The sequence below is a fragment of the Kwoniella mangroviensis genome (assembly GCF_000507465.2).
Source record: "Kwoniella mangroviensis CBS 8507 chromosome 1 map unlocalized Ctg01, whole genome shotgun sequence".
NCBI classification, from domain to species: Eukaryota; Fungi; Basidiomycota; class Tremellomycetes; order Tremellales; family Cryptococcaceae; genus Kwoniella; species Kwoniella mangrovensis.
In genome coordinates this window covers 6704656-6719904 of record NW_027062533.1, presented here as the reverse complement: position 1 = coordinate 6719904, position 15249 = coordinate 6704656, and the positions used below count along the sequence as shown (strand labels likewise).

Sequence of the window (15249 nt, the reverse complement as noted above, 5' to 3'; positions counted from 1 at the left end):
AATTCGTGTCTATTTCTGTCCCCGTTCTTCAAGTCCATAGTTGATACACGAACCAGACACTCATGTACACCTACCAACTCCCAACAACAACAAAGATAAATCACTACTACGATATACCCATGAAAAGCTCATAGTACCGTACATCCAAGCCAATCTGGCTTGAAACCACTCGGAGACACATATCGTTGGATATCTAATTTACGATGTCATCATCATCACCGCCTGATATTCCTCCTTTCCTAGCTACAATCCTCTCATCTCGAATTACCTCCATTCCTCCTCCCGATCCTCCCGTATCAAGCTCTACATCCAACCCTTCAGCCAACCCTTCACCAATCTTACAGCAACCACAATCTCAACCTCCTAATCCTCTATACCTTCCTCCACCGGCTTTACCAAAAGTTGAAGAAGACTTGGTCCCTCCTGAGAACTTTGCGTTGGTATCCAAGGGAGTGTACAGGAGTGGATTTCCGAAGAAAAGGAATTTTGGATTTATGGAGACTCTGAGGTTGAAAACTGTTTTGTGAGTTGGCTATCTATGGATCTATGACCCAAGAAAGATGGTTTTACATAAATATTCTTCTTCTCCCTCATCTGAACTAATGGTCGTAATTATTATGATATGCATATCTCTTCAAGATGACTGACTGTATTGAATGAATCGTACGAATTCAGCTGATCATTTATCATTCGATTATTCGATAGGACCCTCGTGTTAGAAGATTATCCAGAAGCGAATTTAGAATGGTGTCAATCCCAAGATATACAATTTATGGTGAGTCCTTTCAAGAGCTCTTCACACCGTCAACCTTTTTTTGCATACAGGATACAGGAAAAAGGATACGGGGAAGAGTAGTAGCTGATTTTGGTTTTGGGATCGTAGCAATTTGGTATACCAGGTAATAAAGAGCCTTTCGATAATATCCCAGAAGACGTCATTTGTTCTGCACTTGTAGCGATCCTGGATCAGAGGAATCACCCAATACTGATACACTGTAACAAAGGCAAAGTAAGTGTATTGGTAGAATAACTTCCTCACGTACTGTTACTCTTGCATTATTCAAGCTGATAATCTATTACGTCACAGCACCGAACAGGCTGTCTAATAGGATGTATCCGTCGTCTCCAGTCATGGTCCCTCACATCGATATTCGACGAATATCGAAGATTCTCTTCTCCCAAATCCCGAGCAGTAGATCAACAGTTCATCGATCTTTTCGATCTGATGCCCGTTTGGAAAGAGGTTACTGGTAGTAGTAAAGGAGGAGGGGTTGGGAATTTACCTGATTGGGGGATGTTGAGTTTGCCTAGAAGGGGTGTTCTCACACCCGACCAGAATCGGAATCAGAATCAGATTCAGCATGAGAAGGGAAAGCAGATACCTCTTGAAGCGATATCTATGTCGATCGATGATAATTCACCACGAACAGGAGGGAAAGCCAACAGGGATTGGAAGGGTGATGGGAATGATGTTGGTAATGGTAATGAAAATGAATATAAGAGGGAGACCGGAATTACTAGTTTACGTTTGGATCAACAACAACTACACCTACAGCAGACACAGCGGCGGAATCAACGAGATAAAATCAGCACACATGATGATAATATTAATCAGAGTTCGACTTGCACTCCCGTATCAATCATTGTAGATGGTGAAGATCAAAGTCAAAATAGTGAGAATAAAAGTATAAATGATATTGTACATTTAGAAAATCAAAAGCCTCATCAACAGGATCAAGCGGAAGAAGGTGGGATAATAAGTATCGATATTAATGTAGATGGGATAGAAGAGTTGAAGAAGGTCGATGGGATAATACATCTAACTTCGAAAGTAGAGGAAGTGGCTATAAATTGAATTTGATAGGAATTCCCATGTATCAAGGTAGAATTTCCCATACTTTATAATCTAGATAAAAGATGCTCAATCCAACATGGCAATTCGACATACCAAATACCAATTGTATTTATAGATGTTGTACACTGTCAATCTGTTTCTAGGACATGTGATGATGCATGTTTTCCGAGTATTTCTCTCGATTTATACGAAGTTGCTTATATTATCATTCCATTCTGGGTGAGAGACTTCTTTCGTACGAGCCCTCACCAGTAACGAGCGCACGATCTCATGCTTATTCTCATTCTCAATCTAATCTTCTACAAGATACTGTCCCAAAATCTGCCTCTTGTTCCATAAGTTTGATCATATCCATCTCGTCACCATCCCTCTCCTATCTACTCTAAATCCATCGCATCCACATCCCCTTCTCCAGGCGTTCTAATATGTCTAGAAGGTTCCCAAACCTGCAAGATATTATCTTCAGCCGTCGTAGCGAGATGCCACTTGGCATTAGGACTCCAGGATATATCAGAAACCTTGGAAGTATGTCCACCATGTACGAAAAGCAATTCGGGTGGTCCATCCTCGGCGTCATCGGGAGTTTGCTCAGAACCGATCGCATCAAGGTTCCATATGTGAACTCTCCGATCTGCTGAGGCCGATGCGAAGTGTACAGGTGAATGGGGTGACCAAGAGAGTTGTAAGACGTCGTCGGTATGACCTTCGAAGGAATGTAATTTGTGAGTGGGTTTACGGATATCCCACAATGCGATTGTCTACGAATATCGATAATTGATCAAGTCAGTCCCCACATGTCTGATGATGAGTCCAGGAAGACTATGACTCACATTATCACTTGATCCAGTTAGATATAGGTAATCGGAACTTGGAGCGAAAGCGACCGAATTGATCTCAGCTGTATGACCTTCATGAGATGAAGATGGTTTGTTTGCATTATCGCTTCTTGTGTCCCATCTATATCAAATGGCATTATCAGCTCAATTGGGACTCAGACCGCAATCACATAAGCTAACTCACAGCATGACTTTCCTGTCGTCTCCTACTGATGCAAACATGTAATCGTTTTTAGGGTGCCAGTCGACGTCCTGTGATATGCTGTATAAGTAAGACGCCTTGAGTCATACGAAGATGAATCCAGCTCACACCGACACAAGCCGAATGACCCTTGTAGACTCGTAATGGCTGAAGGACAGGATCTTGCTTCTGATAGCCTTGAATATCCCTATCATATTCCCTTCTATCAGTCTTAGTCCTACGTCAGAAAGATGAATGGACATACCAATGAGCAACAGTGGTATCTTCACTCGCACTGAGGATGTGTCCTTCTTTGACAGTACTCCAAGCAAGTCCATACCTATGATGTGAGAATCTCGTCAGCTGTCAACCTGGTGGGTTGGACTATATAACCCAAAGAAAAACCCAGAAAAAAAAAATAGCTGACGACCTACCCTTCTTTACTTTGACCTTTCAATCTGATATCAGGTCTACATTCACCATTTGGATTCGCCTTTGATTCATGTTTGGTCCTGTCAAACACCAATACATCTCCTGAAATAGCTTTGGTAGCTATGAGTTCAGGGTTTTGAGGCATATATCGGGCTCGGTTAATCTCGCCTTCGTGGTTTATCGTTTGGATAGCTCGAATTCGAGCGGGTGATTTGGTGTATGATCCGATCTCTGCGAACACGGAACAGATGGATATCAGTACGTGGTTGTTCCTTTTAATTGAGCGAGTACACCATCAAGAAGTGTCATGGGTTTTCCATGATCTTTGTCATTGTCACAGAGTGAGGGATCGTATATAGCAAATTGGAAAAAGAGAAAGCGGATAGTCACTCACCTTGTTTGTCCTCATCATACATCTCAGCCACTTCCTTGCCCGCATTCTCCATACCACCTTTAGGGAGCAATACCTCAGCGATGATGAGATGATCTTTTGCTTGACCCGAGGTATGGGTACCGATAATCATTCGGTGGACGGTATAATCAGCATCAGGGGGACTGCAGGGATCAGACAGTATCGTCAGCCTGTTCTAGGTAGAAGTGTCCCTACCTTGTTTCACTTGAGAAGATGATACACTCACGTAGTCTGATCTGGTAACCATTGACAGGTAAGGGACGGCCATGTCAAAGCATGGGTTATGACTGTGTCATATAGGAACGGAGTGCTGCACAGATGATCGTCAGCTAGTCAATCACATTCAGTTGCCCAATGCTCTGCCAGCTTACTTCTTCTTCCAAATTTTGTATTCCTGTCGAAGTCTTTTCGTCAGCTAGGGATTCGCAGAGCTCATAGAATGAAAGCTCACCTCATTGATTACTTGGCTGTCATCCCCTGCGTTCGAGACGTCATCTTCTATCTCGATAGGTTCGGAAGGTGCCATGGTGAAGTTAGTCGGTAAAGTCGTAGGTGGGGTAGGCGAGTTTCAGATGTCTTGGCAAATTAATCGGTCTGATGAGATACGAGCTTTAAGGATGCCAGATGCAATAAGGAGAGTCAGGATGAATGTGATCTGTTTGATGAATATGAATGAGGGAAGGAGAGGAACGACAAGACAAGATTGGATGGGATCAATGAACATGAGCTGCAACAGGATTTCATCCGGACGCGTCTGATCAGTGCAAAAGCCATCTGACCGTATGCGCAAAAATGATGATGTCACCGTTTTCCATGGAGGAGGGATGCGATGCCCCTCGATGGTTTGCCTGTTCAAAGTCGTATATATATATATATATATATATATATAAATTTCAACGAAAAGACGCATGTAGATGTCGGAATGCTAACGGCATGGTTCGAAGCAGCTAACACGGACACAGGAGACACGAGAGAAATTTGATATGCCATCTATCAAGATCATTGCATCATTATCGATTATATTGTTGCAACAAATGAAGACATCCCAACTATGAATCCTTTGTCCAGCTCTCAATCACTTTTTCTAAGTCGAATTTAGGATTCTCTGGGTCGGTGATCACTGAAAAAGAACGAGGGAGGTTGGGTCAGCATATATTCTGATTTAAATACAATTAGATGCTGTGAAAGATGATTATTCGGTAATGAGGAGATGATCTGCAGTTGCGCCTTTCTCCTCTGCATTGCTGATGTCCTTCGTGAAAACACTCAACAGCACATTCCCCACTCGTTTCGACATGACCTCATGGTTAATCAACAATCCCTCTCCATTATGCTCTACTAGCTTCCTTATTGCATATCTCCTCCACATGTCTACCGTATTTTCCAAGTCGGACGGATGATCAGGAAACCAGTGAACACTCACATCCTGAACCTCCAGTCTTCTCAGCCTTCTTAGCAGCGTAAGCTTTCTTAGCCTCCTCAATCAGATGTGCTCGGTGAGATACGGCATGGGCAGCCTATTCGTCGTGAACGATCATTTTCGGTTTTGGAGAGATCATGAATGATTGTTGAATGTTGCATTTTCATCAGATGTTATATGCCCGGACCAAAGAGGAGAATGAGAGACAGATGAATGATCAGTTTCCTCCTCCCTGTTTCATGGATTCAGATAATGGATCTCACCTTCTTCTCATCATATTGACTTTGTACCGTTGACTGGTGAACGATACCATAGAAGATACCTCCGATCAATGCAGACCATCGAACGACCTGTTGACCATGTGTGTTTCGGATTAGCAGCAATTCCTTCTCATCACCGTCCTGCAAACCCAATCCGTCCATGAATTCTTTCATTCCCTTTGCACTTCTCGTGTGATTTTGGGCTCCCTCTTCTCCGTCTCTTGTCTTAACAGAACTTCCTGTCATTTTCGATGTTATACTCACGTTGGTAGTGGGAGTAGCCATTTTTCGAGATTTTTTTCCGGGACGAAGAGATGGGTAGTTTATGGACGGGTGGGAAATGGATATTCGGAGGGCTCGCGTGCCCTTTTGGTATACGATTGAGAACGGTGAAGAGTAGAAGATATACGTGCAATACTCCTCTCCAAGCTAATGTTGATTTTGCAAATAGCCAATGAACCATTCGTGAGAGCATACAGTATCCAGCATCAACTGCCTACCGGGACGAACCGAGGGAAGACACAAGAAGAGCACCAAGGGGGATATTGCCGATACTTCCGACCGTGTGGCACAATGCCATGCGTGAGTGTGACGCGACGAGCTACATCCACCCTTCACATCCCATCCTCCAACGATGCATGCTAATTGCTGAACACATATATCGCTAGCATCAACCTTCATATATTCATAGACAAAGCTAGAAAAGAACTATATCTCCCCTCGCCTCCTGCTACCCACCTTGATCTACTCTCCGTCTCCTCGTCCTTCGAATCTGAATCTCAAACCAGGCGGTACCGCCAAACCACCATCACCATGAACCCATCCTCAACGTGCTACACCATCGTCCACGATGACCTGATTGACGCACCTTCGTCGCAGGACTTGCGAAATGCCCTGCAGAAGGGATCAGATGAAGTCAAGTTGGAAACTATGAGGAGAATCATCGTTAGCACTTTGAATGGTCAAGGTCATGTCAGTGTACCAATCCCTAGGAGCTTATACGATAAAGGATAACGACTGATTCCGTGTGTTACTTGAATAGCCTTCATTACTTATGCCTATCATTCAATATGTCATGCCCTCACGTAATAAGCAGCTGAAGAAGATGTTGCATTTCTACTGGGAGTGAGTTGACCTCTCCTCTCCGACGGAGATGAACTCAACTCATGCTGATGAATGTATCAGGATCTGCCCTAAGCTCGACGATAATGGAAAGTTGAAACAGGAAATGATCTTAGTGGTGTAAGCTTGCCGTTGAATTACAAGCAACTCGTGGGCTATCAGCTGACTTCTTACTGGTGCAGCAACGCTATCCGAAATGACCTGGTAAGTTATCCCCCACCCCTCACAGAAATGGGCATACACAAAGCTAACTGTATTTGTACAATAGCAACATCCAAATGAGTACATTAGAGGTGCTACTTTACGTTTCCTCCAGAAGATCAGAGAAGCAGAATTATTAGAACCTTTAGTACCTACCGTCAGGTCATGCCTGGTTAGTTGCATGTCTCCCCACCAAGCGAATGTTGACACGAAGCTTAACTGATATATCGATTGTTGGCAATGGCAATGTAGGAACACCGACATTCATTCGTACGAAAGAACGCTGTCTTCGCAACCTACACTATATATCAAGATCACGAACATCTCATTCCCGATGCACCCGAACTATTGGATACTTTCTTAGCAGCTGTGAGCTGTCCTTTCCTTGCTTCTAAATAACGTTGATCGGGAAAGAGCTTACATCTCTGTTTTGTTGTTCCATGGTACAGGAATCCGACTCAACATGTAAACGAAATGCCTTTGTCACCCTCTGCAATATCTCTCAACCTACTGCTGTTCGATACCTACTTAACAACTTTGATCAGATCTCAGGGATGGACGAGTTGATGCAGATGGCCGTGATTGAATTGGTCAGAAAGGAAGCCAAGACCGAGGGTGGACATAGGGTGAGCTAATACAAAGCCTTCTACAAAAAGATTAGCTGATTGACTGAATCACTTAAAGGCAAAATGGATAAGATGTATTTTCGAGCTTCTCAATGCTGAATCCCACGCTGTCAAATATGAAGCTGCTACTAGCTTGACCACTCTCACCCAAAACCCTGCTGCTGTCAAAGGTGAGTCTTCCGCCCCAGGTCAAAATGTGATGACGTGAACAAAAGCTGATATTTTAATAGCTGCCGCTGCTGCCCTTGCTGAGCTCATTGTCAAAGAAGCTGACAACAACGTCAAACTCATTGTTCTGGATCGATTCGATAATCTCAGAGCTAAGCATGAACATGTGCTAGATCCTATGGTCATGGATATTCTTAAGGTTCTGACTAGGTGAGTCATGTAGTATCATTCCCGCTCGAACCTTAGCTAAGTTGTGAACTCATAGTCCCGATATGGAAGTCAAGAGAAAGGCTCTTGGTATTGCCCTCGAGATGGTGACTAGCAGGAATGTAGAAGATGTAGTTCTGTTCTTGAAGAAACAATTGCAAGGGACTCTTGATCAGGACTTTGACAAGGTAAGCTCGATCGCTTGTATACTGTATAATAAAGGTCATCGGCTCATCAATACTTCTACCAAATCTGACAGAATCTTGAATACCGACAATTGCTCATTCAAAGCATCCACTCCTGCGCTATCAAATTCTCAGAAGTCGCTGCCAACGTCGTTCATGTTCTTATGGACTTCCTGGGTGATTCCAGCAACCCATCGGCTGTCGACGTTATCTCTTTCGTCCGGTAAGCCAAACTCCAAGACATTTCCAGTTCCGGGTGCGGCCAGCTGATACAACTCTACAGTGAGGTAGTTGAGCGATTCCCCGACCTTCGACCTGCCATCACCGAGAAACTCGTTTCGACATTCAGTGAGATCAAATCTGGCAAGGTATTCAGAGGAGCTATGTGGATTGTCGGAGAGTATGCTACGGGACCTGCGGATATTAAGAAGGCTATCCAGGAGATCAGAAAGGTTTTGGGAGAAATACCTATTCTAGCTTCTGAGCAGGTAAGCTTCCTTTTGGACCTCTCTGCACCTGCAAAACTGACAGTTGTAATTCAGCGCCTACTGGACGAAGCTGAAGCTGCGGATGAGAATCCCACCGAAAAGGAAGAAGCGCCTAAAGCTGTGACTACTACTAGAGTCTTACCTGATGGAACGTATGCTACCGAGACGGTATACACATCGACGGCTCAAGCAGCAAGACTAGAACAAGTTCGAGCAGCTACGAAACCACCATTACGAGCTTTGATCCTTGGCGGTGACTTCTTCACCGCTTCGGTTCTGGCAGCCACACTCACCAAACTTGTCCTTCGATTCTCCGAGGGCCAATCTGATTCTCAATCTATCAATACCCTTCGAGCGGAAGCTATCCTCATCATGACTTCTATTATTCGAGTCGGTCAATCAAAATTCGTTGCCGTACCCATCGACGAAGATTCCCAAGAAAGGATAATGAACTGTATAGAGACTCTTGCGGAACTCCAATCTTCCAAGATTTTACAGGACGTGTTCTTACATGATACCAAAGCTGCTTATGCTAAGATGGTGGCTACTGAGGAGGTGAGCTTCTTCCCCAAACTCCGTGTCAGTCTTGAAACGAAAAGTTAGCTGACAATCGTCTCGATGAACAGAAAAAGGCGTCGGAAAAGAAAGAAAGAGAAAGCAAGACTACAACTGTCCAAGCGGACGATTTGATCTCTTTCAGACAATTGTCCAAGAAATCTACTCTTGGTGATGTCGACGACGTGAGCGCAGCTCATTGATTGTCTACGATATCATGTATCTCAGCTGATGATCTTTTGCATGCGTACAGTTTGATGATCTCGTGGCTGCGACTGGAGCCGCAGAAGTTCAAGATGACTTCGTATCTAAGTTATCAAGGATCTCTCAATTGACTGGATTCTCCGACCCAGTCTACGCTGAGACAGTCGTCACGTTATCGCAATACGATATCATCCTTGATGTTCTGTTGGTCAACACGACAAACGAGACTATGCAAAATCTCACAGTCGATTTCGCGACTCTAGGAGACCTCAAACTTGTTGAAAGACCTGCTGCCGTCACTCTAGCACCTCATGGGTTCCACTCTCTCACTGCGACTGTCAAAGTTTCGTCGACTGAGACCGGTGTCATCTTTGGTGCGATCACTTACCAGAAACAGGGAGCGAGCGATTCGGATGTTACCATCGTGATGTCTGATATTCATGTGGATATCATGAGTTTCATCAAGCCCAACTATGTGAACGAAGCTCAGGTAAGCTGACCTGGTCATCTTGACTTTTATGAAATTTGAGATATCGAGCTTATCATGGTGTTTTTCTTATTGTGCAGTTCCGATCGATGTGGACCGAATTCGAATGGGAGGTGAGTGATCCGACCAAATCTGGTTCAGCTTCTTTGTACAGGACCACGAATGACCGAAGCTGATATGTTGTATTTTTCGGAATATAGAACAAAGTGGCTGTCCAAACTTCCATTTCGGACTTACGAGCATACCTCGACCACTTGCTCAAATCTACACATATGGCTTTACTCACTCCCGAAGCTGCTTTGTCGGGAGATTGTGATTTCTTATCTGCCAATTTAGCTGCCAAGTCGTTGTTCGGTAAGTCATACCTTCTCCCTGTGTTCTCATCGTGCGAAGAGGATGTGCTGATAAGTTGGTTGGCTGGTTGTGATCGTATAGGCGAAGATGCATTGGCCAACGCTTCGATCGAACGTACAGAAGATGGATCAATCACTGGACATGTCAGGATAAGATCCAAGACTCAGGGTATAGCGCTGAGTTTGGGTGATAAGATTACGTTGAGTCAGAAGGCATTGAAATGAGCGTGAACGTGAACGACGTTGACAATCATAACGATTTTTCACACCTCAAATTAAATTTCCTCCTTTTTTCTTTTGCCCTTGTAAAAGATACATTAGATACCTATCAGTATGCATACGAATACGAATACGAATATGAATATGAATATGGGAAATAATCTGAAATCTGCCTCGGGTATGCACTGAATTAGCTTTCACTTGTCTTGCATGGGCGCTTGCTGCTCTTGATATGTCAACTGGTTAAGAATGTATACATAGAATGGTAGACCGGTGTTACCCGCTGGTGACTGGTACGCGTTCCTCGACTTGGTTGTTGGGGTGTCTGCATCCATCGTTACATTTTGTTGTTGCGATGTTGATACTCTCTTCAGTTGACCTTTGATGATTTGTAAACAAACAACCGGCCTAGCACAGTACAAACAGCGCTTTTATTTTAGGATCAATCGCTTACTCCTTGATTCATCTCTTTTCGACTCTCAATCGATAAACCTAGTCACCAAGGCTCCTATATCTACTTCCTAAACACCCACCCACCCATTCACGATGGGTCAATCATCCTCTCTTCCTAGCTTACTCCCCTCCATAGCCCTCCATGTACTTAGAGTAGTCGATTCTTCCCCAGCTGATGGGCTGGTGGAACCGTATTTTGATTATTTGATTGGGATATCAACTGAAAAGGGAGAACATCAAGATTTGTCGACTCTTTCTGAAGAAGGCAGTAATAGTCTGGTGGGGTTGAGTAAGGTTATAGAAGAGAATGAAGGTAGGATGGTGGGGTTGAGGGTCTATAATGCGAAATCGCAGAGGATACGTGGTGAGTTATGACTTGACTTATGATTTTAAATGTATGTTTATCTATAATTGGTATCATACGGGTAGATTGAACTTTTCGTATACTCCATTCAGTGTCAGGATTAGAGTAGTACCGACTAACTATTATGCATGAATATACAGATGTTCACTTGACTCCTTCGAAAGTATGGGCAGAAACTTTACTTCAAGCCAATGGAGATTCCCTACCTACCCCTTTGACAACGACTTCATCGACAGGACCGAAACCCTCGTTACTTGGATTATCATTACGGGTGTGTAATCCTGCAAACGCACTCGAAAGTGTTTATCATGTTTTGGATGTATTGGAAGGATCTCCTGCGGAGGTGAGTATAGATTATCTCACTTGAGATGTGCCCGACTTGTCCCAGAGCGAATTGTTACTGATAAATCACTTATCGAACCTCTTATTTTAGATGGCAGGTGAGCTAATTGTTTCTCGTTCTACTACTTCGAGGCAACCGACAACTGATGTGGTGTCATCTTATGACTGTATAGGCCTGGTGCCGTGGGGTGATTACGTCCTGGCATGGTCAGGAGGTCCCTTGCATTCCGAAAATGACTTTTACAATTTGATCGAAGCTCATGTGGATAAACCTCTGCGGTTGTTTGTTTACAATTCTGATTTGGAGTGAGTAAGGTCGTACATCTGGAAGATCCCATCTGCATTTTTTCTTTCTGATTGGATAATATGGGCCTTCCATTAGTGTTGTACTGATGTCTGTTCCACTGGTCATAGTAACCTGCGTGAGGTCATACTGTACCCTACAAGACAATGGGGTGGAGAGGGTCTGATAGGTTGTGGTATTGGGTGAGCTGGTCACTATTTCGTCACTCCCACAGCTCGAGAGCACCACGATCTTTGGATACATGCTAATAATTGTTTTGTAGATACGGTCTCCTGCATCGTATACCACGTCCCTCGACGCCGCCGACTGGACCACCTTTAGATGGGTACTTCGATCAAAGCACGAATAATAGACAAACTCAACCTGAACAGGTTGCTTCTCAGTAATGATTTCTTGTATTGAATCTCTGGTTTTATTGGCATTAATATGAGTACGATTCTTGATGATGCATATGATGAAGTCTTTATACCACTGCTACTCACTATGCATGCAGGGTACCCTGGGTACCATCCCACGCGACTGACAATGAGTAGGTAGGAGATGTCTATGTTTCAGAATCGACCATCAGCCTCCGCGTCACAAAAGTCAAAAATACAAGTCAATGCTCAACTGTGTACACCATACCATACTATACCATACTGACATACTGGTCCTTCCCATCTTCTTTTTACTCTCTTCTTCCCTCCTTGACGTTATATATCATATTTGAACGTACTCTCACGATCACCACGATATCATATACGACTAGCTCAGCAGGAGCCAAACAAACAAATACAGCACCATCACCTCACTTCATATTCTATTCAGTTGATTGTACCTCTGCTTACACGTCCCTCCATCACTTCCCTCGGCTTCTTGGAAGAGTGGCAAGCTCAGCTATATATCTCTATCCCATACATATCTTTCCGTAATTAGCAAAGGTAGCATAACATCATGGTAAGTCACTCCAGTCTTGTCACGGGCAGCCAATGCTAATGTACAAACAAACCAGTCAACATACTCCCAAACCAGCTCGAACAACCCACATGCAGATCCAGAACTATACTATGTCAAGCAAAATAGGATAGGTCAGTCATATCTCGTAGATCATGTAGGCCAAGTTGAGCCAAGCTGATTCCTGCTATATGATACAGGCAAGGGTAGTTTTGGTGAAGTGTACAAGGGGTATGTTCCATCTTACTCCTGCTCAGATCAGCTCTGCCTTTGTCTACTGCATGTCCGAATCGACAGTAGACGCTGATAGTCAGATCGGATGTACAGATACGACAAGCGAACTTCTTTACCTGTCGCTATCAAGATAATCGATTTGGAGTCAGCGGAAGATGAGATTGATGATATTCAGCAAGAAATTCAGATCTTGGGTCAATTAGATAGCGAATTTGTAACGAGGTATGATAGGTCTTCTTATCCCCTTCTACTTGATCAGTCATGAATTCAATACCAAATGGGAAGTATGCTCATTGAATGAGTATTTCGTACAGATACCATGGATCGTATTTGAAAGGGTCACATTTATGGATTATAATGGAATATTGTTCTGGTGGATCATGTTCTGATCTGGTGGGTAGATCATCCAGTCGTAGCTCATGTAGTACAATATACGTCTTAGCTGATTCTGAACGATAATATGATATAGATGAAAGCTGGTATCTTCCGTGAAGAATATATTGCAATCCTAGCCAGAGAGTTATTAAGAGGATTAGAATATTTACATGGTGAAGGGAAATTACATAGAGATATCAAAGGTCAGTTACCTTCTTCTCTGGTTGCAATCGCGCAAAGGGAAAAACGAAGCTGACATGGAGACACTCCGCAGCTGCTAACATATTATTGACTGCTGGAGGGGATGTCAAGCTTGCTGATTTTGGTGTATCTGGTCAATTGACCGCTACGATGACTAAGAAAGTAAATTGGCTGTCTTTCCTGTACGGATATAGCAGCTGATCGTTGTAACTAGAACACCTTTGTCGGAACACCTTATTGGATGTCACCTGAAGTGATCAAACAATCGGGATACGATCATAAAGCCGATATCTGGAGTTTGGGAATTACATGTATTGAAATGGCGATGGGTGAACCTCCTTATGCGGATCTGCATCCTATGAAAGTGAGTAGAATGAAACCCTCAACTTCATCTACAACCACCCTGCTTTTTACCAGACACTGTCACTGATACTTTAGCCTTGCTATCTAGGTACTATTCCTTATTCCTAAAAACCCACCTCCTCAATTGGACGAAACTAAATTCTCAAGAACTTTCCGTGATTTCCTTTCCCTATGTCTGCAACGTGACCCACGGATGGTCAGTTATTAGCCTTCAATCCATTACAGGTGGTAGATTCGAAAGCTGACACGGTCTTTCTACGTTCAGCGTCCCACTGCTAAAGATCTATTGAAACATAAATTCATCAGAACAGCTAGAAAGGCATCATACCTTACCGAGTTGATTGAGAGGTACGAGAAATGGAAAGCTGAAGGTGGGGCTAAGGGTGGGGAGGAGAATAGAGGTGATGGCATGTCATCAGAGTGAGCCCAAAACCCCCTGTGATTTTACTATATGTCTCCAGCGACTGATACTTGTTCATTTAGACATGGCTATGGTCCTGCTCAGGATGCCTTATGGGATTGTAAGTACAGATATTAAGAAAGCTTGGACAGATTAATGAACAATTTGGATGACATGTATAGTCGGTACCGTACGAAACGCCTTACCTCCCCAACCTACTCAACCCAGTACGGTCTCTCGAGCGACTGGTCGACCTCTTCCACCTTCTTCAGGCGGCACACCAACTTCAGCTGCGACACCTACCAAGAACGACTTACCGCCGTCCATCAACGGTAGAGCTCTACCCACCCTTCCTCCCTCAGCATCCCGGGCTACAATCATAGGTTCAGACCCCGAACCTGCTTATCAGACTATCAGGAATGCCTTACCTCAAGGTCCACCTCCGCATCAACATTCGCAACAGGTGCAGCAGGTACATGAGGATGAGGGCGATGAGGATGTCATGCTGGAGGGGGTCATTGTACCGGCAATCAACAGTGTGAGTGTGAACAGATGGAAGGCAGACGGGAGTAGTGGGGCTGTCATAAATAGCGGATTGACCATCGGGAAAGAAAAGCGGGGCAAAACGAGTATCGTAACGGAAGGAGAAGAGGGACAGGAGTCTGAGAATGAGAGACGTCGAGATACCGCTCACAATGGTATGGCAAGCTGACATATGGGCATATACACAGCTTGCGACCCGTGTGCCCAATGATCACGCTCGCGAAGCTCTCGCTCGACTACGTCAAGCATTCATCGAAGCTGAACGATCCATACCCGGTGTCACGTCTGCATTCGTCTTGGAGGTCGTGGAGAGCGTTGAGCAGGTAGAAGATCATTAATATGCGCAAGACCTTGGAAGGGATAATACGATGATGTTTTGTTGTTTGAGTTGTCGTGCCCATAGGAGTTATCCGACTTGGACTGAAAGTTGTTTTCCCTTTTACCATGCCATACAATAATACCATTTTTCCTCTCTTTTCTTGTCCATATAATCTACCGTTTACTCATATACCATACTATCACTGAA

At 44.0% G+C, this 15249-nt stretch overlaps 6 protein-coding genes across 6 annotated transcripts; 4 read left to right on the top strand and 2 right to left on the bottom strand.

Moving 5' to 3' along the window:
• Positions 1-203: 203 nt before the first annotated feature.
• I203_102503 (uncharacterized protein) lies at positions 204-1855 on the top strand (the record flags this gene model as incomplete). Its single annotated transcript, XM_019149878.1, has 4 exons — positions 204-523; positions 706-775; positions 884-1009; positions 1088-1855. The coding sequence occupies 4 exons, from the start codon at positions 204-206 to the stop codon at positions 1853-1855; spliced, it is 1284 nt and encodes a 427-aa protein (XP_019000976.1).
• A 377-nt stretch (positions 1856-2232) lies between these two features.
• On the bottom strand, positions 2233-4242 carry I203_102502 (histone acetyltransferase type B subunit 2; the record flags this gene model as incomplete). Its single annotated transcript, XM_019149877.1, has 10 exons — positions 2233-2613; positions 2686-2812; positions 2876-2943; positions 3002-3080; positions 3138-3212; positions 3307-3535; positions 3699-3859; positions 3943-4026; positions 4088-4110; positions 4168-4242. 10 exons carry the CDS (start codon positions 4240-4242, stop codon positions 2233-2235), a joined length of 1302 nt encoding a protein of 433 aa, XP_019000975.1.
• Positions 4243-4765: 523 nt separating this feature from the next.
• I203_102501 (uncharacterized protein) lies at positions 4766-5681 on the bottom strand (the record flags this gene model as incomplete). The annotated part of the gene is made up of 4 exons (XM_065517120.1): positions 4766-4836; positions 5140-5233; positions 5400-5486; positions 5661-5681. The coding sequence occupies 4 exons, from the start codon at positions 5679-5681 to the stop codon at positions 4766-4768; spliced, it is 273 nt and encodes a 90-aa protein (XP_065373938.1).
• Positions 5682-6209: 528 nt separating this feature from the next.
• On the top strand, positions 6210-10217 carry I203_102500 (uncharacterized protein; the record flags this gene model as incomplete). Its single annotated transcript, XM_019149875.1, has 18 exons — positions 6210-6368; positions 6439-6521; positions 6582-6638; positions 6701-6722; positions 6787-6891; positions 6972-7088; positions 7169-7345; positions 7404-7515; positions 7576-7723; positions 7779-7908; positions 7980-8128; positions 8189-8393; positions 8448-8948; positions 9020-9133; positions 9202-9642; positions 9720-9752; positions 9840-9993; positions 10075-10217. 18 exons carry the CDS (start codon positions 6210-6212, stop codon positions 10215-10217), a joined length of 2850 nt encoding a protein of 949 aa, XP_019000973.1.
• A 540-nt stretch (positions 10218-10757) lies between these two features.
• Positions 10758-12060, top strand: I203_102499 (uncharacterized protein; the record flags this gene model as incomplete). Its single annotated transcript, XM_065517119.1, has 5 exons — positions 10758-11028; positions 11169-11375; positions 11544-11676; positions 11785-11856; positions 11937-12060. 5 exons carry the CDS (start codon positions 10758-10760, stop codon positions 12058-12060), a joined length of 807 nt encoding a protein of 268 aa, XP_065373937.1.
• A 547-nt stretch (positions 12061-12607) lies between these two features.
• Positions 12608-15061, top strand: I203_102498 (uncharacterized protein; the record flags this gene model as incomplete). Its single annotated transcript, XM_065517118.1, has 13 exons — positions 12608-12610; positions 12666-12741; positions 12808-12838; positions 12935-13063; positions 13156-13234; positions 13311-13419; positions 13491-13579; positions 13632-13781; positions 13869-13976; positions 14046-14200; positions 14264-14301; positions 14363-14718; positions 14912-15061. 13 exons carry the CDS (start codon positions 12608-12610, stop codon positions 15059-15061), a joined length of 1473 nt encoding a protein of 490 aa, XP_065373936.1.
• Between the last annotated feature and the right edge of the window lie 188 nt (positions 15062-15249).